This window comes from Sturnus vulgaris, chromosome 2, assembly GCF_052056855.1.
Source record: "Sturnus vulgaris isolate bStuVul1 chromosome 2, bStuVul1.hap1, whole genome shotgun sequence".
Classification (NCBI taxonomy): domain Eukaryota; kingdom Metazoa; phylum Chordata; class Aves; order Passeriformes; family Sturnidae; genus Sturnus; species Sturnus vulgaris.
This window is the reverse complement of record NC_142244.1, coordinates 88,782,369-88,806,830: the sequence shown is the minus strand read 5'-3', so window position 1 is coordinate 88,806,830 and position 24,462 is coordinate 88,782,369. Positions and strand designations below refer to the sequence as shown.

The following is a 24,462-nucleotide window of genomic DNA, read 5'->3' as shown; positions in this document are numbered from 1 at the left end:
GACAAGAGCAATATGTAGCTGTGGAGGCAAGCAGGTTCAATGTGTGTTTTCAAAGTGGAGAGATTAAATACACACTTGTTTTGAGAGGAGGGAGAAGCCAAGGCAAATAACAATGTACATAGAGGAATAGAAAAAGAGGTAAGTAAGCACCAGGGAGAGGAGAAAACAGAATATCTTGTTTTGCTTAACGCATGTATCCATTTTGCAGATCAGAACTGCACTAATTTGGGAAGCAGTTTATATAATCCATAAAAACGCATTTTATTAGCCTTTCTTTACTTGAATCACTGACTTCTAAAGAATGAGAACAGCCATAAATGCTATTGTCTCCACAGGCAGCAATTTCAAAATAGAAGATGCATGGTTACACGATAAGTGTATTTTCTTCATAAAAATGTTTGCAAATCAAGTTTAAAATAAGGGAAAAATAACCTTAAAATATTCCGCACTTCAGAAAATAATAAAATGTTTTCTTTTTTCCCCCTCGTAGACCACGCAATGCAGATTACTTTATGCAGGAAGCTAAACGGAAGAAGCATAAAGCAGATGCAATGGTGAGAACATTTTCTTTCCAGTTACATTACTCCAAATAATTTTTTGCAATGCAGTTTCTTCATCAGTGCAGTATTGCTGGGGTAATTATAAAATCTATTATAAGGATGGCTAGGCTTGTTAAATTAAGAAATGTTTATATAATCAAATGTTCATAGCCCAATAAACTATGACTTAACAAATAATGACTTACTGAGATAAAGGCCTGGATAAATAAAACTTTCCATTTATCCCTTTGCTTTAATTAGTAGCTATAGTAATGGAGGCTGCTTAAAGGATCCACATACCTATCTTCTCAGTTTAACTAGCTGGCTAGGTCCTATAATTGCATCTCCAAATTTGGTCTGGTAGCTGAGGTATTTGTGCTCTTTTTTTAAAGAGCTTTGGCTTTTCAGTGCCAAAAGAATACTGGTTTCATGGCAGATGTTTCCCAACATAATCAGAAGCACACAAGGAATCTTTGTAACCCTACAGGAGCACCTAGCACACAAAGTACTGTTGCAACAAACAGATTCTTGACCCTGGATTTGACCTGTCTAAAAATGTAGCCAGTAAGAACAAGGGGAATCTGAGGTTATATGGAGCACTAAAGAGATGCTTGTCTTTCCAAACAAATGAATGCAACAAAGTATGCAGTGCTGCAGCAGAGCTCTGCTTAGCTGTCCCTCAATTCTCTCCAAGGCTGTGTTTGTCCAGCGCCACAGATAAACCAGCACAACATGAGGTCTTTGGGATGGCAGTATATGAGTGGGACCCTGCATTAGTATGGCTGCTTTGCAGGTGGGGGTAGCTGCATTCCTGCCTTGCTCTGTCAGACAGACACTTTGCCATCATACCATCAGGAAAGAAGGGTGGCTCAGAGCAGAGCCTCTGTTTCATCACCTTTTTTTTCTCAGCTGTGTAGAATGTAGAATGGCCAAGAAAGCAGAAGCAGGTCCTTAATTTAGAACACTAACACTGAGTTTTACACTCTACCTGAGTTTATTAGCACAAATTTCTATGGTTTATTCAGTTCCATATTACTCTAAAGTGAGTCTTAAAATCAGAAAATATTGTGGAGGAGTACAAATGGTGCATTTTAGTGTGTTGCTTTAAACAGAATGGAAAGGATCACTTAATATGCAAAGGAATTTCTTAGCCTGGAGAGAAATGCTTTTTATGGTAGACTCCCAGAAAGAGGAGTTGCAAGCATTATTCTCTGCTGTGCCACAAGTTTGCTGGATGAAAGTCACCTAGGCACAGTTTAAATGGCTTTCTATCAGTATCAGGTGGTTGAAATATCCTCCCCATTCAGCTTCCCTACATAGTGGACCAGCACCTTACTTACACTGTGTGAATAGCCCTTTGCAGGTGCTTCCTCTCCCTCCCTGGCTGTGTAGGCATCCTGCAGAAAATGCCATATTGCCAAAGTGCCTTCAGGCACTTTGAATCACCTTGCTAGGCTCGACACCTCCTACTTTGGCACTGCACTACCTGACACAGGCACTTAGAGTGAGCAGCTTGAAAATTACTCTAAGTCTCTCTGCTCCTCAGTCCCCCATCTGTGAAATTGGGATAATAGCACTTCCACCTGCACTAGAGCATCAGGGGGAGAAATATAATAAAAAGTTTGTGAAGTTCTCTGGTACGATCGCAGTGGGAGTCATATAAGAACCTAAAATAGATTGAAGCTAGTGTGCCATTCCAAAGTTACTATTTAAAATCTTTATCCCTTGGAAAAGAATAAGGTCCATTAACCTTTCACTGTGTGCGTCAGATTTCCACCAAATGCATCCAGTCCATTAATGGGCTTTATGTACCGCAGGAGTTCTGACTGAGGGAGAGAGAAGTCAGGACAGAGAGGTATTAGTATGATTCATCTCTCTCTTCACATCAAAAATGAAATTCTGAGGGCAGTTAAGAGGCACGAAGTGTAAACATATGAGCATTGGATGCATATTTGTATATACACTGTTACTGAGGACATGCACATATGTGCATGTAAGTGCACAAATACACACACAAAGTCAAAGAAGTACCAAAAACAGGAGAAGAAGGGGCAAGGAAGGAGGATGGCAGAAGAGGCTGAGGGAGCAGAGCAGGTCCTGAAAGAGGAGGAGGATATAGAAAGCAAACTCCTGACAAGAGGAGAGCAATGCTGAACATAGTAGGGATAAAGAAGACAGGAGAACAGAGATGAGCCTTTGTGTAAGAGTTAGTCGTCGAAGTATTTAATTCTTTTCTCCTAGTTCACAATATCCATTACCATTCTTTGTTGAGTGATAAAAAACTGCACTTGCAAAGATGTGTGAAGCCCTTTTTAATGAAAGATGAAAGCTGGAACAAAAGGCAGCATGAGTTTGTGGAATTTCCAGCACTGGAAGAGCTTTGACAAACGCTGTTGGGAATGTAGGCAGAGCTGACCCTTCTTTGGGTACAAGAGTGTGGAACAAATAATATCTCAGAGCCTTTTCTAACTCTATTTTCTGTATCTTATGATTTTCACTGATGCACAGGGCTTGATAGGTATTAGTTTCTCACAGGAAAAATTGTGAACCCGAAGATATATCAACTTGTATCAAGTTTACAATATTTGTTGAGAAAATCCCATCAAATGTAACAGCATCTTGATGATTACACTACATCTCTGTCTCATTTTTTCTTTCTAGGTGGAGAAGTTTGGAAAGGCACTGAATTATGCAGAAGCAGCACTATCATTTATTGAGTGTGGAAATGCAATGGAACAAGGCCCAATGGAATCTAAATCCCCTTATACCATGTATTCAGAAACAGTTGAACTCATCAGGTAGGAAAAGAAGGAGATGACCCCAGGGGTTACTCTATGCAAACATGCTCATCTGCATTATCACCTATATTTGTACATGCAGTAAAAGGGTAGAAGTGAACTCCTTACAAGGGCCTGGTTAGTCATGTAATGTATATGTATTATCTGTGTTTTCTTTGGAAATTAATTCAAGAAGTTGTGAAGAATGAAAAAAAAAAAGGAAAGAAAGAAACAAAAACACAAACAAAAAAACCCAAAGATTTTCCTATTACTTGAGTTGCAAATTACTTCAAGAGTTTCATGATGTAAGTCCTGAGGTACTCAGTGGAGGAAACCAGTAATCCATAATAACAAAATATTCTCATGGAGTGGTAACTTGAAAAATATTGCAACACGTTTAGGATTGCTGTTTAAAGATTACCTGAAAGAAGATGTGAACAGTGATAGAAAAATGGACACTCAATATCCATTTGATACTGTGCTTCTAATGTAGCCAGTGGAGTCAGGAGCACAGCTCACCCCAGAGATACCCCTATCTTTAGTCACCTTCATGGCTCTCCAAACAGGGCAGACTAGAATTCAGTGCCATTCACAATCCCTCTGAAGAAAGTATGTGTCTTAAGTCCTGTTCTCCATTGTAGTTGGTACTTAAAATTAATGTTATTGGCAGTGTCATTGGTAGAGAAAACAAAGGTCAAAATCATTGCAGCAGCTGAGGGACCCTGCAAGAGAGTCCCTAAACACACTAGTGGAGAAATCTGTACTGACAGTGACCATGGTATCATTCCTCAGGATAATAAGCCAGGCAGTCCTTGTCAGAATTAAGCTCATAGGAGCTAACACATTTTCATTTTTAATCATATTCATAATAAATTAGGGCTTCTAAAACAAAAGCACTCGTTTGGATTTAGTGTTGATGTAGAATGAAGATTTTCTCACATGTTAATAATTCCACTGGCATTTTATTCCACTTAGAGCTGTCTTCTCATGCATTTCAGTGGATTGAGGACAGCTTACTAACTGGAAGGTTATTGAACAAAATCAAATACTTTGTTTTCTGTAAGAGAACAGTACATTCCATCTCCACAATTTTTCCTTCTTTTTTTTCTATCTCTGTAATTCCTCCCTTCTTTTTTTTTCCTGAAGGCAAAAAGCTCTTTCTTTGCCTGCTCTGTCTTTTCTCATGGTAGTAAATATATTCCTAACTCTGGAAATTAATTTTGCTTGCAGATCCATAGCTTTCAATAGTGTGTATAGCTGTGGCTGTGTTGTAATGTGAATTCCTGTTGATCTCACTGCAACTCAGAAAAATAAATGGTTTGCTAGGTATGCCTGTAGAAACAAAATGTTCATTCTGAATCTTTGTACAGATATCAGAATTAGAGTTTGAAAGCAAAGGTAAGAAAAAATCTCAAGCAGTTAATTATGGGGAGCAGGTATTTTTCTGGAAGTGAGCCCAGAAGTGCTGTGTGTTGTTCTAACCTTGTCTGTTGTTCAGGTATTCAGCTGGAAGCTGAGATTTCCAGAAACCAATTTGTGATTGCATAGCACATACACTCTTGAAACACCAGTGCTACCTCAGTGGATCTTTAATATTTATAGAGTTTGAATGTAATGTCATGTGAGCAAAAATAGCTCTGAGCCACATGTTCCCTCTCTGCTGTGCTGCGCTCGGAGGCGCAAATCTGGGTAGACACGCTCAGAACTGGCAGGGTGAGGTCAGCACCAGCTTCCAGGCAGGCTGTGTGCCTTCAAATGCTCCAAACCCCTTTCTGCATGAACTCTGTGTAACTGGGTCTCTGCAGCAGCAGAGGTTATTTTGGTAGGACAGTGTCACCTCGTCAGCCAGGCTCCCCTCTGGACTGATGGATCATCAAGGGAGTTCACGGCTGTTTAAAGAGTGCAGGGATGCACTGCTCATGGCAAAACATCTCTGAAACACAACCAGGAAAAACGCATGTATGTCTGGTAACTTGAACAAATATGTATAAAGGGGCAGATCAAACGACATTGTCCAGCAAAGCTCTCTGATCAGTAATATGAAGCTGTCTCAGTTAACTCACATTGGCTTTTTTTCTTCTTACTTAAGGTATGCAGTGAGACTAAAAACCCACTCAGGCCCCAATGCCACACCAGAAGACAAACAGCTGGCAGCATTATGGTTAGTAAATCAAGCTTTCCTTAAAAGGCTTATTTTCTGCAGTGAGACAGTTCTTGAAAATCAAATGTTGGATGCAGCCCGATAGAATTACATTCTCTATTGAAATCAAGAGAATACTTTCTTCTCTGGGAAGGTCCAGCCCTTGTATCACTGTACCAAGTCTGCATTCTGTCTCTATAAATAAGCAATTCATACTTATTTATTGACTGTGACAGGTTGGCTATGGTACGTCAGTGTAATTAATTTTTAAATGGCTGATGGTTTGTTGTTTTTATGAGTGATGTACTTTTGTACCAACAGCTCGGTAAGTTCTTTTGTGGCTGACATTTTAGGCTCAATAATCATAAATTATATTTCTATTATATGAAGGGCAATATGGTGATGGGGATAATTAAGCCTCTTGGATTATCTATTAAACTGAGATTTCTAAATATATATGTTAGTACCTTAGATTCTATAGGAGGGTATCTGATTGCTAGTAAAATACTAGAATGTTTTTAAAATCTATTTTTAATTTAATATCTTTGTAGTTAATATATAAAATACCTATTACATGGTTACTGAGTCTCAGTAAGTGGACATTTACAATCAGCAAGTGTGTTTTTAACATCTATTAACCATCTGTTAAAAATCCAAATTAAATGCATCTTTAGCCTCCATAAAGAAGGAGTCCTAATTAATCATTTGTATAAAAAGGAACAAAATATTCAGAGATGCTTTTTTCTTTTTTTAATGCCCTTTCTCTGTCACTGTTTTTCTGTGCCATCGGGAGGCCCACAGAATGCATTAGTGGCGATTGCTTTAAAAACGCTTAGGTGGGAAAATGAGTAAAGAACGGTTTAAAAAGGACATATAAAGCCATATTACAAAGGCTCGCTGAGAGCTGCCGGAGCGCTTCGGTGCGTGCGGAAGCACATCCAAATTCAGGGAGCCGCTGCATCTGTTCCAGCAGGAGAAAGGTCAGCGCGAGGGAAAGCAGACGGAGCCTTCTCTGGGCGATGAATGGCAATCTTAACTCACCGTCTGCCAGCCAGCAGATGAGCTGACACCATTTGCATATGTGCTGTACCTGTGAAGGTGACAGAGGGAGAGCGATGGTGGTGGCTGCGCGGCCGCCGCATCCCGCGGCTGCTCCCGGCGCCCGGCGGGCACGCTGCCAGCCCGCCCGCTCCCGGCGCGCTTCTCCTGGGGAGACACTGTCCTCCAGCGGCCACGGCCGGCATTTCACCGCCGCGCTCCGGACACCCGCCGGCCTGCCTCGGCAAACAGCCTGGCATTGGGTGTTTGCAGAGACTATTTGCGTTCGCTGAGCTGTGGGCAGCTCCTGGGGAGAGGTGGGGAGCACTCTGCACTTCTGAACTAAAGGCACCTTCTGGTGCTCCGGATTGGCTCCAAGACCAAATACTGCTTTGACAAACAAGGCCTCTGCTGCCAAAGGAAAAGCAAAACATACAGGGTTTTTGCTTAGAAAGCAACGTTGCTGTGGGTCACTTGCACACTTGCCCCAGTTTTCACACTCTTTCAATCCAATAACCTTGCTGGGAAGAGGTGGTGGTGATTCTCAGTTTGGAAAATAGACTGGCACACCTAAAGCCACTAGGCAAAGAAAAGTGTATGTGCCCTGAATACTGACCATTGTGGTACGTAACTATAGTCAATAGCCATTATTCTCATTTAATTATGTAGCTTTAAAGGTGTGTGGCACTCTGCAGACTAAGGAGGAGCACAAGGGCAGACAGTACCAGTACAGCATATTGAGTTCTTCAACCCACTGCTGATTTCCTCTGGGGACAAAATCAGGCAAGTGGCTGGGAATAGCCTCCAGGCTCCAACACAATCTCTGTGTTGGTTTCCTACAGAGAAGCTTGGCCACTGAAATCTTTGCCAGATCCAAGGTTTCCCTTTATCCCAGCCATCTCCAGCTGCTGGAAGAGACCACTGGGTGTATACAAAATACATCCACTATAACTCAAGTTCACTATATAGGCTCCGCTCCAGGCTATTGCAATAAAGTCCCAAGATGAGGTATCTCAAAAAGCTGTTTATGCATTTGCAAGAAAAAATAATTTTTAAAAAAAAGTGTATGTTGAGTTTCAGGATGTCTCTTTTCATGGGAGAGGCTTTTGGTCAAGAGTGCAGACTTCAAGCCAGAATGAAAGCCTGGGAGCCCAGACCCTTCTGAGTATATTTTATTTAGTACCTCACTGGTAGCATTTGTCAGCATGACCTGCCCTGGCTGTAGTACCTAGCTCTGCTCATGAATCCATGGCAAAGTGTGAAGTACTGCCAAATGGGGATAAAAACTGTAAGCAAGGTGCTGTCAGCCTTCCACTCTGTATTAGTTTGAGGATTTAAGATATTCAGTGGGATTTCTGTTCTGGAGTAACCCTTTACTTTCTTCTCTCCCTTGTATTCCAGTTACCGCTGCCTGGCCCTTCTGTACTGGAGGATGTTCCGACTCAAGAGAGACCACGCAGTCAAGTATTCAAAAGCGCTTATTGAGTATTTCAAGGTGCATTATTTATGGCAGGTTTTTAGATCAATGTGTCTTTACAGGGGATACAGCATCTTACTATAGCAGTAGCTGTCCTGGGATTAGCTTTTCCCCTGTGAAGTCAGTGGCATTTTATCATAGGGCCCCATGGCAACATCTGAGCTCTAGTTAGTTCAGTTATCTTCAGAAGGGTCCCTGTTTGAAAAATGCACACTGTGACCCTTCACAAAGGATAATAAATTTGTTGTACTAACAAACAGGTATTTTCAGATTATTCTTGGTCAATTGTCTAGTGCTATCCATCTGTATTGTGAATAGATTTTGCAGATTTTGCTCTAAGAATCTCCTAGGGGATTACACTTCCCATGAATTGAAGCCTTTGATCTAGATCAGTCCTCAGATGCAGACCTACCACTCAGCAGCATCAGTAGGCAGGACAGTGCAGTGGGACATCTTACCCAGGGAACTGTCAAACAGCCCCCACTGAGTTCAGCAGGAGTTGAACAGAAGCATCAGAGGGCAGAGAGATCACCTGCCACGTACTTGACATAGCACTGTTGGCTTCCCCTTCCTGCTTTGCTTCACCTGCTACTGCTTCCGTTTTTCACTTCTGACAAGTCCAAGCACTGTTTATTTTGAAAAAGACTGGAAGTCTCTAGAAGTATTTTAATATATTTACAGGACCTGAATAGCCATTTGTCTTTGGACACGGGGCTCGTTTGTTGGGGTTTTTTGTGGACAGAAGAACCTTGAAATGAAAAACATCCATCTTTGACATTTTGTTAATAAAAAAATTCAAATACAAGCACAAATACTTATGACCAAATTCTGAACACATGAAGACAGAGAAGGGAATTGACAGATCCGTTATTGTCAAATGGAAATTGAAGCCAATGTAATTGCTTCAAAAATTTAGCAATATATAATTCAACACGTTATGTTTCTCTAACAATTACTTGATTTCAGGGGAAAGAAATATGTGCCTATTGCAGTACTTTATTTTTCTTGACCAGTTCAGAGAATAGCTGTATTAAGAACAGCTCTCAGCCATGTAAAATGTCTCCTGCTAGCAGAGACTGTTTCACAGCAAACACAAAATGGACTTACACTCTGCTGTAGCCAAGAAGAGTTTGGTTTTTTGCAGAGCTCCTGCTGACACAATGATAGCATAGCTCCACATTAGAAAGTATTCTCACCTTTAAAAGCAAATATGGAAAATACATCCATTTGCTATAATTTTCACTGGAAAACAAGCCAATTCTCCACTCCTTTCATATTTGGTATCTAAAAGCTTTCAAAACCAAGTGACATGAAATGCTGACTGCATTAAGAACTTCCTCATATATTATCAATCTGAGAAAGATTTTAAATCTTGTTACACATTTGCAGGGAAAATTAGACACAATTTTCTTTTAGAAAAGAAAAAAATACTACTTAAATCCCCTTTAGGTGTTTTATTTCCATTATTAAAAAAAATCAGCAGAGAATTAAAAAGAAGGCACAGATATTCAGGGGCCAGGCACATATGAGAGCATAAAGAAACCAGGAGAATGGGTTGCAGTAGGGGAAGTAGGATAAGAGATGGTCCTTTACAACATTATACTCTTTAGAATTCTTACCCCCACCTTTCTGGTGCAGAACTGAGAGGAAGCTGAAGCAATATCTCTAAAACATGAGAAAAAAGGTGTGTGGGAAGTTGTACGGTAAGGCAGAGGTTGGTTGCATTTACAGTGGAAGTGTCCTTGACTCCAGTTTTCAAATTTTCCTGCTTACAGCTCTGTAAGTAAACAACAGATACTCAGTTTCCATTATACTAGAAAGATGAAGACAAGTAGTTCTGAGAGAGATCAGAAAAGAAAGGGGGAAAAAAAAGCATCTATTCTATAGCAGGATCAAATGGTGAGGATTCCCAGGTTGGTTCTATTTAAGATGGTAAATGAGAAATTTTCCTTTTTTATCTTTTCACACCTTAGCTCTTCCTGTCAAAAGAGAAAAAAAATAAAAAAAAAAAGAAAAAACCAACCTCTTAAGGAAGAACCCCTTGTGGGACACTCCAAAGCTTATTTTTTCATCTCACGTACCTGGGACATAGAAGACCCAGTGTCAAAATACAGGAAGAATGACAGGGTACACATAGCACTGGTATGATCACTGCTAAAATACAGCCAGTGTTGGGGTGCACATAAAAGATGTGGAAATCCAAGAAACCCAAGAGGCAGTTCAGATGACATATTAAAACTGAGAAAACAAACTTTTTCAAAGAGAGGCTTAGGAGATGTGTTTAGTTTAGTGTTCAGTTTAATGCTGAATGAGTTAAGAGATCATACTGTACATGGAAACAGAGCTGATAATTTGCACATTACATCTGGTTTTGTTGGCTTTGGACCAACAAAATCCAAAAGCTAGCACTGAAGTTAGGAAGATTCAATCTTGCAACTGTGAGACACCATTTGTTTTTCTAATTGTGAGGCCTGCTAAACATAGAACAGAACACAGAAGAACAGGGAGGATAAATAGTGTCTAAGTATTTCTATATGGCTACCTCTCCTTTTTAGAAGGAATAAAATAAGATAAATTTTAATAGTAATTTAGCTTCTTTTAGAAGTGCCATGATTGGTAGAAAACAGACACTGCAGATTGTGTGCACTGCAGGATTACTCCTGGCTTTGAAATCCATGGACATCTTTGAATCCATGGACATTTCTTTGATTACCATTTTCCTTCCTAAGCCATGAGAGACCAAGAGGTTTTGTACTGCTGGTACTGCTTGTAACTCCTGCAGTTTACAACACCTGCAGCCTTGCATTTAAAACAGTATCCATAAACAGATCTCAGGCTGTAGGACTTTGGTCTCACATGGATGTCAAGAAGATAGGGCTGTTCTCCAGCACACACCTGCAGGTTCAGCCTCAGGGGAGAGCACAAGGAGGTTGCTTTCCTCTGAAGAATCAGCTTGGCCATTGCTGAATGTGAGACCATGGATGGGATGGATGAGAAAAGCTTGGTTTCTTAGACTTCTTTCTCACAGGCCTAGGACTAAATCAGCTACTTGGGGTGACTGAGGGATGGAGTTTTTCCACAGGTCAAATGATCAGGAGCCAGTGACTGAATTCCTTCTAGCTCCTGGAGTTTTAACTACTAAAATAATTTTCATTATCCAGTCCCGGTTACTGCTGACATCTGAATATCTCCTGCTCTGTAAATACAGTGCTTGTACAAGGTAGTCTCTCCTCAAGCAATGAAATTCTTTAGTCTAAGCACAGTATATCAGAGAGAGTCTTAATGACTCCAGGTATACAAGAGACCACACTAAATGATCAAATGGTCCCTTCTGGGGTTCTCTGGGGAATCCTTCAGCTATGAAAACCACCAATCTACATGGGTAGTCTCTCTGACCTTGTGAATGCTGCATTGTTTGGACCAAGGGGAACAGCTCCACAAGGAGCAATCATGAACAAGATTTTTGAGCCTGGTGGTTAAAACATCCACCTGAGCTGCAGATCCTCAGATTCACATCCCTATGGATGCCAGGCTGAGCAGATTTGCAGAGTCTTGCAGGTCCTAGGGGAATAATATTTGTCATTGGGGGCAGGAGAGTGGGAGGAAATCTGTCCGATTTTCTTCATCACAAGAAATTCCAGCCTAAACTTTACAAAGAGTCTTGCAGCACTTTTTTTCTGAATTCCCAGGATTTCTTTGAAAAATTTCCATTTCACGTAATGTTTTTCTGATCAACCCCTATGCCCTGTGTTTAAAAGACTATGTTTCAAGTCTGTTCTGCAGCACTGCTTCATCATAACATCAAACTAGGCTGACTGGGTTTATTGCATCATGAGATGCAATTGCATCACTTTCTTTCCATTTCTGTACTTTAATGTTTTCATTTTGTAGTCTCATATAAATTATATGCATTGTGAATTACTCTTTCCTTTCCAGAATTCATCAAAAGCTGCCCAGAACCCATCTCCTTGGGGCGCCAGTGGAAAGTAAGTTGCACAGAAACTTTTATCAGATTGGCAGTTAGAAATCGTATATTTTTACATGTGGTATGTTCTGATACTCTTGTGTTTTTAATCCCAACATCTTTTAAATAATTGTATTAACACTGGTTTCTAGGAGCACAGGAACTCCATCACCTATGTCCCCTAGCCCTTCTCCAGTCAGTTCTGTAGGATCCCAGGGGAGCACGGGGGCTCCTTCCCCATCTCCTATCATCAGCATCCCACAGCGCATTCATCAGATGGCTGCCAACCACGTCAGCATCACCAACAGCATCCTGCACAGCTATGACTACTGGGAGATGGCTGACAACCTGGCCAAGGAAAACAGAGGTGAGTGAGGCAAGGCAATGGACCATTCTAGAAGACTGTCACATGATTTGGATCAGGAAAATAACAATTTTGATATGAAACCTGTCTGTAAATTAGGACTGCAGAGATTATTTCTTTCTTCATTCTGCTCTTGTCTATTCCAAAATAGCCCAAAAAGGCAATTTTGATAGCTGTCTTGCTCAGAAGAGTTGAGCCAGGACAGGTCACAGACTTGGCTGTGAGTAGCACTTGCTACTATCTGTGCATTCTAGAGAGGAAGGTTTGTGGGAGGTAAGACAGCTTCCTGCCCCCAAAGCCCTGGGATGTGTTTAGCCAGACCACATCAAAAAGCATAAGCACACCTTTCTGCAGAAGGAATGAACAGCCTCTAGCCCTCCTCCATCCGCAGCAGACACAGACTGGAACAAGGTGCCTGCAGCAAACTTCTCTCAGTTGAACTGGTTTCCATGAGCAAATGCCTCAGCATCTGACTTGATGGTGAAGTATTCCTAGGTTTTCAGGCTAATTTGTGTATTTAAGGCAGGGACATAGGCAAGATCCCAGTCAAAACAAGGGCACCTAAGTGAAGGTGTGTAGATACAAGTTGGGAGGCTTATCTCCCATTGCAGTTGATGGAGCTTTGTTCAATACAAACACCTGTTTAGTCCACCTTGAGAAGCAGACAGGGATACAATTCACTGAGGTATCCTTACCTAAACTGCCACTCCAGAACTGTCCTGCACATCCTGTGTTAGACCTGCCAGTCCAGGCTGTAAGTATCAACTCCCTGACAGCATCTCAAATGGGCACTGCATGCCTCTGGGTAGACAGCTGAATTGTCTATCCATGGCACAGGCGTTGGAACTGGCTGATCTTTAAGATCCCTTCCAACTCAAACCATTCTGTGATTCTAAGTCCTGACTGGCTAGTTAGCCAACCTTCTCTTTAGGCCAGGTTGGCTATGTTGTACAGGCCTCAATTTCTCTGTCATGGTAGCTTAAATATCTAGCATATTACAAATGTGTCATTGGACACGTGTGTGGACTTTTTCATCTACTTGTCCTCAATCTCAGAATAAATCTTGCCCAGAGTCTGTTTGCTTTATCAAGACTCAATGGAAATTAATGAAAAGCAAAGCTGAAGAACTCACTGCTTTGTTCTTTGAAAAGAAAATTGTTGTGCATCAGCCTGTAACATCATGAACCACGGGGCTTTAAAATTAATCTTACCAGCACTATACTTTCATTCGCATGGACTGTTCAGCCTGGCTCAATTTGCAAGAGAATAAAATCTGTTAAAGGGTGACAAGTAGCAAATAGAGATTCACCCTTCTGATGCTGAATTTTTTTTTTTCCCTGCAGATTTTTTTAATGACTTGGACGCATTGATGGGACCTATCACCTTGCACAGCAGTATGGAGCATTTGGTTCAATACACTCAACAAGGACTTCACTGGGTGCGGAATAGCGCTCACTTGTCATAATGACTGTGTGCCATTCACATGGACAGTATCCCTTTCATGGATAATTCAGTTATTCTGGACACTGTGCTACAGAAATAGTCAGCTACAGCATTGATCCAAACACAGGTGAATATTTCTTCAATATTGAGCAAAATTCTTCTGAGTGTAGACATGTATTTGCGCATAGGTACAATATACAGTGATGTCTCTTCAGAATGAATTGTTCTGTATCACTCTCCAAACATTTTCATACACTAGAAATACTATAAAGAACTGATCTTAATGCACAAATATACCCTTTCTATTCTTGTACTGAAAAATTCAGAAACCAAAATCTTATGGGTTGATTGAACCAAGTGCAATAAGCACAGATTCCTATTCAGGAAAGCTCTTAACTTTAAGCTTATACTGAAATCCTGATGACTTCAGCAGAGCTGAAGCACATACACAAGGGCTTTCCTGAACTGGAATGAATGAGAGCAAATCATAGGCATGGAGAATTTTTACTGTGAGCATGGACACGTCACAGAAGTTTCCATATTAATGTGCCATCTCCCTGTTACTTCTCCACTGGAGCACAGAGAGGAGTTGTGTAGTCTGCATTAAATCCGATAAAGACAGCATTCCTTCATGTGCAATAAGTTTCAACAAATTGCATGCATTTCTTTATCTCCTGTCTTTTTAAATAACTTTTTGTCTCGTTCAGCTCCTCACCAACAGTGCAACCTACAGTATCAAGCAAAAGGAAGGCCTGAAAACAGATATGATGATAGCAAAAACTTAAAAGAGATGGTGGAAAATTGCATTCTGTTACTGGCAGTAAACAGATAGGCAAAAAATATGGCAAACAGTAATCCACTTTAGGAAGGAAAATGTGTTCATTTCGGCTGCACACACAGAAAGGCAGATATTTATAACAGCTGTTGGTTTTGCATGGGAAGGCTTCATCTTGCAGATTCTGACTTTCATATCTTTTACATCTAGCAGAAGCTTGCAACATTTTCTTCCAAGCTGTATGGGAGCATTACATGCAATTTCCTTTATCTGGGAAGCTGAGTTTGCTGCTCATCAGGCTAAGAACTATTTCCTATCATAATCCTCTCACTCTTCATGCATAATCCTCAACTAGGCTTTAACGCTTCTTGATTTATGGGATGTTTTCAGTTCCTGTTGACAGGCTGTGTTTTTCATGCCAGAAGAATTAATCCCACAATAATTGGAGTTTAATTTGGGTCAGATGAGGTCAAGGCCAGTTCATATCAACTGTGCTTGCACTCAGTGCATTTTTGTTCATTTTCAGTGGTTTTCACAGATTTAGGAGGTTTTTTCCTATATTAGAAATATTTTTTTGCAATCAGATTTGCTGCCTTTACTCAAATCAGCAGCTCCAGTGACTTTCAATAGACTGTTCTTGTCCAAGTCATTAGTTGAACCCTTTTACTGTTATTTTCTAATCTAATTTGCTTACATATTAAGAAAATGAGAGTACAAAATACACTTTCAATAGACGATACAAGTAGAAGTAGCCACTGATACAAATGGTTGATTAATTGGTCCTTGCTGCCTTTTTTTTCTGTCCCCCATTTTTTAAGAGCTGCATTTTGAAGAAAAGATACCAAACAATATGGCACAATTTCTCAGTCAAATGTCTTTGGTAGCACATGTACCCCGTGGTAAAGAGTGGGCTTATGAGCACACTGAGCCCCATATAGCTGTGTTTTTCTGCCAAGGCTGCTCACCATAACTCCAGCTATTGCTCAGACTCAGAGCATTCACTGTGTTCTCTGAAGCAGCCACCAAGGAACTGCTCAGCCCCAAGCCATCCTGGGCCAATAGTTATGTGCCCATCGGTGCTCAGACACTTCCCCCCAAGAGAATCCCTGTGGCTGTGGTCACATCTTAGCATGGACTCGAGTGTTACAATGTGGTTGGCTTTAGGAGAGAGCATGCACTTGCCTTTAAATGACAAAATAGGTGACCTCCTGCTGTCATCCTTAGCCCTGGCTGTCACCCACCCCAGAAAGAACACAATTTGTTTCATCACAATTGTCGTGGAGAACTTGATTGGTGCCTTTCTGTTGATCACTTGCCTGATCTCCAGTCTGTCAGGATTTGCTGGAATAGTAGCAGTGGATTCTGCCAGCTGCTCCAATGCCATCCGCAGGTACTGCGGGATTTCTCCTCAGATCAGGAAAGTGAAACTCCAGCTAGATTAGCTTCTGTTTTCTTTGATGGTGCCTATGATGTTTATCTTCAGATAAGTTTGGGGGTTTGGGAGCCCTTTCTGATATTTAATGTTGAGAAATTTTAGAAGTAACATATATTACTTGCCTTAAATGGAGTTTAGTTTTATTGCATATGTGGCATTTGAGTTTCAAATATGGAACTTTGAAGCATGTTTATTTTACTAAGATCGGGATATTTTTCTTAATCATGATGAACTCTTTGTATGGATATAATATGTCAAGAAATTCAAAGAAATGCAAGAATTAATGCTGTTCTGTTGTAACATTTCCAAGTACTAAGCATCTCTGTAGATGATTGTCCTTTCCTGTACATTGCTCTTATATTATTTCAGCTAAAATACCTATTGCTTCCATGGAAATAGTACTCATTTTTAGTTTTTGTGCTAGCATCATCTGTATTGTCTGATGAGCACACTGAGCCTTAATTTCTGGTGGTGCAACAGGATGAGTGGATTAGAAGGTTTGGCCTTCTCTCCATAGGGTTTCTTGCAGCTACACTATTTTAGTGAGGTTATTTAGAATACTCTTTTGTGCAGGCTATTTGCTGTATAGGGTTGCTGCTGATTAGATGACTGAATGTGGCATGGTGACAACAAATGCTTAATTTCATCTTCTAAGGGCCTGCTCTGCAAAACTGTATGTGACTTTAGGTCTGGTGCTGTTAAGCTTATGTACCATTTTAAGAACCTGAACAGTATTAGGCATATCACACTGTGAGTCAAAGATGCTCTGTGTGTTTTGGATGGGACCAGAGGAGACTGTCCCTCTTTGCAGTTCCATGTAAGACACTTGACTTATTTTAATCTGCTGTAAAAGTTCAGGAACATGCAGGCTTCTTTAGCTATAGCAATATTCAGGTTCAAGTTTGGAAAAGTAAGAAGTCATTCTGCACAAATCCAGAAGGATTATGCCTGGAGGAAGAGGTTTGTTTACAAGCAGAGGCTTCTGAATCAGTAAGAGTTGATACAGCAATAGGAATGGATTCAAAGGAACTGTGTATTGCAGGTGTACTTGGCAAATCTATAGGATCTTCACAGACAGCAAGATCATACAGAGCCCTTGGCCTTAATCCTTTGTAGTATGGCATGGTGGCATGAGTGTCAGGTAAGAACAAAGCATATGCAGAGGTTCAAGTGTGGTCAAAAAGCCAGGCATAGTCCTTCCTGTCACATGGCAGGATATCCACACCCCTTGTTTGCCCATTTCTTTTATCCAAATAAGAGAGCTCCACAGAGCTCCAAAGGAAGAGATTATAGTGAACAGAAGACCTTAGGTAAAGAGGTTAAGAGGATCAAGCCCCAAGTGTAGATACAAACACGTATGTATATACTGTAAATCTAAATAGTAATAAAAGTCACTCAGCATGAAGGATATTACTAGTGCCTACCATTGATCATCAAGTACTCATCCCTGAGCAGCCATATCACCTCAGAAGTGCAGTAGCTGTTGTCAAAATAATTTGTGTAGCTAATTAATTTATATGAAATGCACCTTTGGGACTGTGCCATAGTATCTCTTTTGTAATACAAATGTTCAACCATTTTTCATGGCTACTGATTCAAATCTGAAATGTCAGGATATCTTTTCTTCCCCAGATGAAGACATACACTTAGACCTGGTTAATCTGCACTTAGTTTATCTACCCAAGAGACTTTAGTAGTCCCCAGCCTAAACACATGTACAGTATGTGCTATTCACTGACTAAGTTGTAGGTTTTAATCCAAATGAAATTGGAATTTGCAAAATGACTTAGATTAATGGCATCTGCCTAGATATCCCACAGATGTGACATTAAATGATTCATGATTTTAAGCAGGAAGGTTTGAATTTTATGTAAATAACAGTGGATGAATTCCTTGATCTTTTTACAAGATGATTTTTTTTTTAAATGAAAAGATTGTCAAAGCAATAGGTTTTTTATCTCTTCTAAATTTTTGGCAGGTCGTGGGTTCATGGTAAAAGCTATATTAAGAACATCTCCTGCAATATGCCTTGTCTTTACATAATCCTCTTAATGCTTAATATGTCAGAAAGAAATGTTTCTTGTTCACAGTGATAGCAACATTTCCCTCCCCCATTCAGGGAGAAACCTCAAACTTAAGAACAAAATCTCCTGGCACAATAGAAATACAAACAATGCCTGAAGTATACAGACTTCTTAAGGTAACAACAGAAGTCTGTCTGGCAAAGACCTAACATGCCTCTCATTTTGTTATCTTTTTGTTATCATTTACATCACATATTTGACCTCATCGTGTTTGAAACTAAAGATTTTGTCTAGTTTTCATGTCTTCAAAATGCCTGGTTGGTCTGATCAGTATCATAATTATAACTGTTACATGTGCTCTGCACCAAGGGCTGGGAAGGCATGTAACCATAGCTAAATTTGTCAGAATGCATTCAGAAAAGCATTTGGATGATCTTATGTCTAATATGTCTCAAAAAAATGTGGAACTATGTCTCTCAGCCAATATTATTAGCATGAAAATTTAGCTACTTTACTGTCTCTCACAAAGCTGCTATTTCCTCTCAAAATGGCCAAGCCTCCATTTCCAGCATCACTAGCCCCCATGCTGTAAATTGCTCTTAAGGTTAATTAACAAGCTGGGAAAGTCACTTTAGGTCCTGTTTGTGCTAACCTGACTAAAGCTAGAGAGGAAAAGCACTAAGATATAGAGCATCCATTGGTCTTTCAAAAGACTATGGTTTTCCTCAGGGAGATGGGTAAGATCCGGGTGGAATTTCTTCAATTCCATCACCTCCACTTGCACTCTAGCCCTGTTGGTCTTGCTAGCCCACAAGTATGCCTGACTTCCAGGGGTGTTTCCTACTTTGGCAGCCCAAGCTGCCAACCTCTCTGATGGGGTGCTGGAACACAGAGCAAGTAACTCACAGGTTGCATAAAGGGCCTGGCTTTTGCCCCCAAAACCAGCAACAGATACACCTAGGCTCTTTCACTTTGAAATTTGTGTAGCTTGAATTTCATACACTGCAGCTTGAAGCCCAGCCTTATTCCTGCTGCCCTCAAAGAATTCCAAGGAAGGTTTAAGGAAAACAACAGAGTAAGGGGGTTTCCTCTGTCCCACAGCACTTAGTCGTTTTTGGGAGCAAATACAGTGAACAGCATGAATGATAAGGCACTCAGGTCTCATGTTTCTCATATGTATTAACACAGGGATACTTAACATTTATCTGCCTCATAGGGCTTTATGAGAATTAATTAATGTTTGCAAATCACTTTGTATCCTCAGAAGGAAAGTGCTGTTGAAGAGCTATGGAAAAAACTGCTAAGTACACTGGATGAATTTCACCCCTGAGTCCAGAGCTACAAGACCTACAAAATCCTTAAACACTATGTAAGCTCCTGGTGTAAGCACCAGAGTGTATAAAACTTGTGCTTAGCACAGAGGGGTGTCACAGCCTAGGTGAAACTGCCATTCCCAGAGTATCTATGATCCTGACTTTGATCCTGGCAGAGAGCAAGCATCACAACAGTACATAATGGGACAAACAGCATAGAGTAACAAAGCGCTGCATGGATCCTAAGGATTTCAAATCTTTTTATGTCTTTCAGTCACTTTGTATTTCTGCAAAAGAAATTTGTACAAAGTATGTTCCTCAAAAAAGCCTCAGAAGTGTTCAAATAATTTATTAATCCAAATCCAGCTTCACATAACTTCAAATCAATGGACATTTTATTTTAGAATGGTGCATTGCAGAGAACTAGTTGCTTAACAAAACATTTTTTAAAAAGTCTCTTGTGACAAAATATGTGTCTGATTTTGATGCACACTCTCAGTAATCAAAGTGGGAAGTCAGAGATAAATTGGGAACACAATGTTCAGGGGAATGACCTTCCCAAATCACACTATTGTTAGCCATTATCCCCAGGGCAAACTTCCAGCTCTCTTCTGACACATTACCCCTAGAAGTTATCAATAAAGCACTTCACCAAGGACTGAACGCTAGTCAAATCAACAAAATGTTTCTAACGTGCTTCATGTTATTTAGTCAATACTAATGAATCCTTTCTTAGCAGAAGTTACATTTTTCTCCTCCACTTGGCATTCTTATATTTGGAATTCTCACCCTGTCAGCAGACATGAAAGAAAACATTTCTTGCAAGAACAAGTTAGACATAGATAACATTTACCAAAGGACAGGCCTTTCTTATTCTTTTTCTCACTTCCATTTTGGAATATACCTCTGTTTAAAAAAGCATATTTTCCTTTGCAGTTTAGATTTATCATAGAAGGGTTTGGGTTGGAAGGGACCTTGAAGATCATCTAGTTCCAACCCCACTTCACTGGGCAGGGACACCTTTCACTAGACCAGGTTGTTCAAAGTGTCATCCTGTCTGCCCTTGAACACTTCCAGGGATGGGACATCCACAGCTTCTCGGGGCAATTTGTTCCTGTGTCTCACCACACTCACAGTAAAGAATTTCTTCCTTAGATCTAATCTAAATTTACTCTCTTTCAGTTGAAAATTGTTTCCCCTTGTCCTGTCACTACAGGCCCTAGTAAAGCCTTTCTCCATCTTTCATATAAATCCCCTTTTTGTACAGAAAGATTACCGTAAGATCTCCCCAGAACCTGCTCTTCTCCCGGGTGAACCCCAGCTCTCACAGCCTGTCTTCACAGGAGATATGCCCCATCCCTCTGACCATCTTCATGGCCTCCCATGGACCAGCTCCAACAGGTCCATGTCTTTCCTGTGCTGGAAACCCCAGAGCTGCCCACTGCACTCCAGGTAGGGCCTCACAACAGCAGAGCAGAGGGCAGAATCCCCTCCCTCGAGCAGCTGGTCATGCTTTTGTAGCTTTCTGGGTTGCAAGGGCGCATTGCTGGCTCATGTCTATCTGCTCATCCACCAGCACCTGCAGGTCCTTCTCAGCAGGACTGCTCTCAGTCAGTACATCCTTCATGTGTATTGATACTGGGGCTTGGACAAATACAGGGACAGGACCAGACAATTGACCTTGTTGGGCTTCATGAGGGTCACATAAGGGTCCTCTCTCTCAAGGTCCCTCTGGATGTTGAGATCCCTTCCTGCAGTTCTAGACATTTTGTTCCTCAACTCCATCTCCCAGCCTGCAACGGTTGAAACTAGTCACAGGAAAAAGGTGAAAGGCAGTGCAGAGCTACTCCAAGAGTTCAGGACCTTCCTGCTTTCTTCTCATTTCCACCCCATCTGTGGACTGGCATCCACCTTCTCCCATTTTTTTCTAGCAAGAGAATTTGGTTCCCTCTTAAGGAAGGACAGTGAGTGTTGATGAGTCCATGCACAGTTTTTTACAGCTCTTCTCTGCAGGGAAAAGCAAATGGGAGGGACCAGTAACCTGGGGACCAAACGCCCTCAGTGCTGGTGACTCAAATATTTTGTGTGAAACAACAGTGCAACTGGAGGGGTGCCAGCAGCATCTCCTGGCTGTGCTACCAATCCACTTGAGTGAGTTTTGCCACTTCATGGCCCTGCAGTAGAACCAGCAGGAGCTGGTGGTTTCACATGTACAGTGACCTTCTTTAGACCATGGAGGATACACAGTCAGCCTCATAACAATTCACTGGGGTTAAATAGGAAAAGAAGGTGGAATGAGGGAGAAAAGAATTCTGATTTAAACACAGAAGTTGGAAATCACCTCATCTTGCACTGAAGGTCCAAAATAAGCACAATGAATCCCATGCTAGAAATGCTTGTTTGTTTCCACTGGCTAAAATGGGGGTTTAGGTAACGAGCTCAAACACAGAGGTGCTATAAATCCCACCCCAGGTTTACCATCATACCTGTTGCTGGCAGGAATGCTTGATGAAATTGGTAAATATCTCAGGATGTGCTGAGGCAGGATGGGGCTGAGATCATGTTGGGAGGGAGCATATATGCAGAAAAATAGGTATGTGGTAAATATATTTATTTCTCAGATGTTTGAAGCATATGTTTCAGACTTGGACCACCTCTTGACCACTCTTTAATTTACTAGCCCTAAATCCAAAGTAGATCCTTGAGAACTGAATGTGCACCTTTTTCTATTAAGATTACTGAAATATCAAGAAAATACATTTTCCAGTTTACTAAACACTTGCAGGCTCTTTTTCCTTATGTTGCCTGGAAGTGGAGATGGCCTCCTTTAAACAAGGAGAAAGTTTTTCTATAGATGACAAAAGAAATGAGATTGGCTGTGAGCCCAAGTGAGGCCAATATTACTCTTTTTATTGAAATTCAACAGCATTTTTCAATTCATTATGTGAAAATGGGAATTTTATCCATGATGAACAGCCTGTAGGCCACAGAGGGACACCTAAAGCTTGTGGTCTGCCAGCAGACTAGTAGTCCCACAGCAGCTCCTAGGGCTGGCTTCCCTTGCTGTTGGCGGAGGAAGAAAGCAGTGCTGTGTCAGGAGCTCCAGAGCAGCCAGGTCAAGGTGAGCTTGCAGTGCCATTGTCTCTTTCCATGGATGGCAACAGGAGGGGAAGGAGCCAAAGCAGAGGAGCAGTGTGAGAATTGCTCTCTGGGCAGTAATCTCTGGTCCTCCTGTGCAGGGTCATTGTTCCGTGCTGACCGTGGCAGATGGAGATGATAGCCAGGGTAACAAATCGTGGCTGCACACACATACTGCTTTTGGCAACTCCCTGCCTTCCTGGGCATATTATTTATGGAAACCTGGACTGCAGTGGTGTCTGCTGGCCAGTGCCATGTTGCAGTAGGCACCCTACAGAGACTCTCTGTGAAGCTGCCACCATGCAGAAGTCAAAACCAAACCACGCTGTGGATGGGTGAGGGAAAAAAAAGTGTGGGGAAGGCAGTACAGGATGGGCATAATAACAGGAGGCTAACATTTGTCATTACCTCTCCTGCCAGTTGGAACAATCACAGGTTCCCTCCCCATTTCCCATGCTGCACATAGCACCAGTGGCTGAAAAGGCAGCGTGGCAATCCCAGTGTGGGATCAGCTGTTGACTGGCAGTGCAGACAGCACACGACAAGGTACTGGCACACTGCGACTCTTCCCCATCTCCCTTTTCACACAGAGAACTCCTGAGCAAGGTTCCCCAGCCAGGTGAGGTATGCAGAGACCAGTTTATGACCAGAATTATTTTTGTAACAAACCACAGAGGTTCATTTCCATATTTCATTTATAGCAACAAACGTCAGCGGATTTTTTGTAAAATTATTCAAGTTGAGATGGCTTTGTTTGCAGCTCTTAAAATAATGCTCATGTTGCTCTCTGAGGATGTGCTATCCGAGGCCTCCCCCACCCTGCTACAGCAGTTTATCTTTCTGCTGACCATAATCCCACAATATGTCCCCATACAGCAGGCAATATTGTTTACACAGGTTAATAAATGGAGTATTCTGTACAGTAATTTATGCTGTAAAGTATGTACATATATCACAGTAGCAGTCACAAATGCTTTAAACTGCCTTATTTATTAGATTGGTTAGCATTTTCCCCCTTGCTCCAGAATACTTTAAATTATTTTTATCTTTTGCATTAGGTATTTTTTTAGTTGCTGCATTTTGACCCAATTATTGAAAAAAAAGTTTTTACAATAAATATTTAAAATTTAAGTAGAAATAGCAAATTCAATGCCCATCCAACTAATATAGCTCTGATTATGATTACAAATAAATATGGTATACTCTTATCTGTGTATCATAGTATATGCCAGAAATCATATTCCACTTGTGATCAGTACGAACAAGAGCTTTAGTAACTTTCACCTATTTCATTCTTCCATTGTGAGACAAAAATTTAATAAACTACTTAATGTAAAATGTCCCCCGTGAGAGCCCTGGTCTTATTCCTCCCTCAGGCAAAACTCACATTGGCTTCAGTGGGAGATTTACCTAAGTACAACATAGGGACATTACAAAAATAAATATATGGCATATAAACAGTACTTGTGCTTTGTAGTCAGTCCTTTCCTCTTTAGTGAGAAACATAGGGTATTTTAAATGCTACATCTGTAATTTTCCTCTGTCTCATTCCTTCCCTTCTGCTGTCCAAGTAAAAATTTGGGATTTAAAACCAATTGTATTTGTTCCATTCGCTCAAGAAAAATAGAAATATTTTGGGGATCAGTTCCAAGACAAACTAGAAAAGAAAATGTTGCTTTCGTTTATTTTCATGTTAAATTATGTTACGCAATTAAACAGGATAATGCATACAAAGGCAATGAAATTACTAATTACATGTTTTACTGTTTGGAGATTTTGCTATGTCCACAGTTCATGTAAAACTCATGTAGCACAGTTTCTGGGATGGTGAAAAATCCTACTGTAATGTAACAGAATGAGCCTTAAGGATTTGTAAGAATAAGCACTTTTATATTAAAAAGCAAATATTAATTCATCAGTAATATTACTTTTTTAATGTGACAATAAACCATGAAATCAACATCCTTCTGTCTCAATTATGCCTCATCTGTCTCTTTCTTAAACCTTTTTCCAAGGGAAGCAATTGCCTGGTTTT

The 24,462-nt window shown here is 40.8% G+C and overlaps 1 protein-coding gene across 2 annotated transcripts in view; it reads left to right on the top strand.

Moving 5' to 3' along the window:
- The window catches only part of AFF3 (ALF transcription elongation factor 3), a 322,998-nt gene extending 298,595 nt beyond the window's left edge, over window positions 1-24,403 (top strand). For both annotated transcript variants that reach the window (XM_088160033.1, XM_088160032.1), the window contains exons 15-21: window positions 491-554; window positions 3,201-3,337; window positions 5,406-5,477; window positions 7,896-7,989; window positions 11,908-11,957; window positions 12,088-12,302; window positions 13,643-24,403. In XM_088160033.1, coding sequence (XP_088016159.1) covers window positions 491-554; window positions 3,201-3,337; window positions 5,406-5,477; window positions 7,896-7,989; window positions 11,908-11,957; window positions 12,088-12,302; window positions 13,643-13,764 — 754 coding nt within the window. In that variant the 3' untranslated portion in view covers window positions 13,765-24,403. The remainder of the gene's footprint in view (window positions 1-490; window positions 555-3,200; window positions 3,338-5,405; window positions 5,478-7,895; window positions 7,990-11,907; window positions 11,958-12,087; window positions 12,303-13,642) is intronic.
- Window positions 24,404-24,462: the final 59 nt, after the last annotated feature.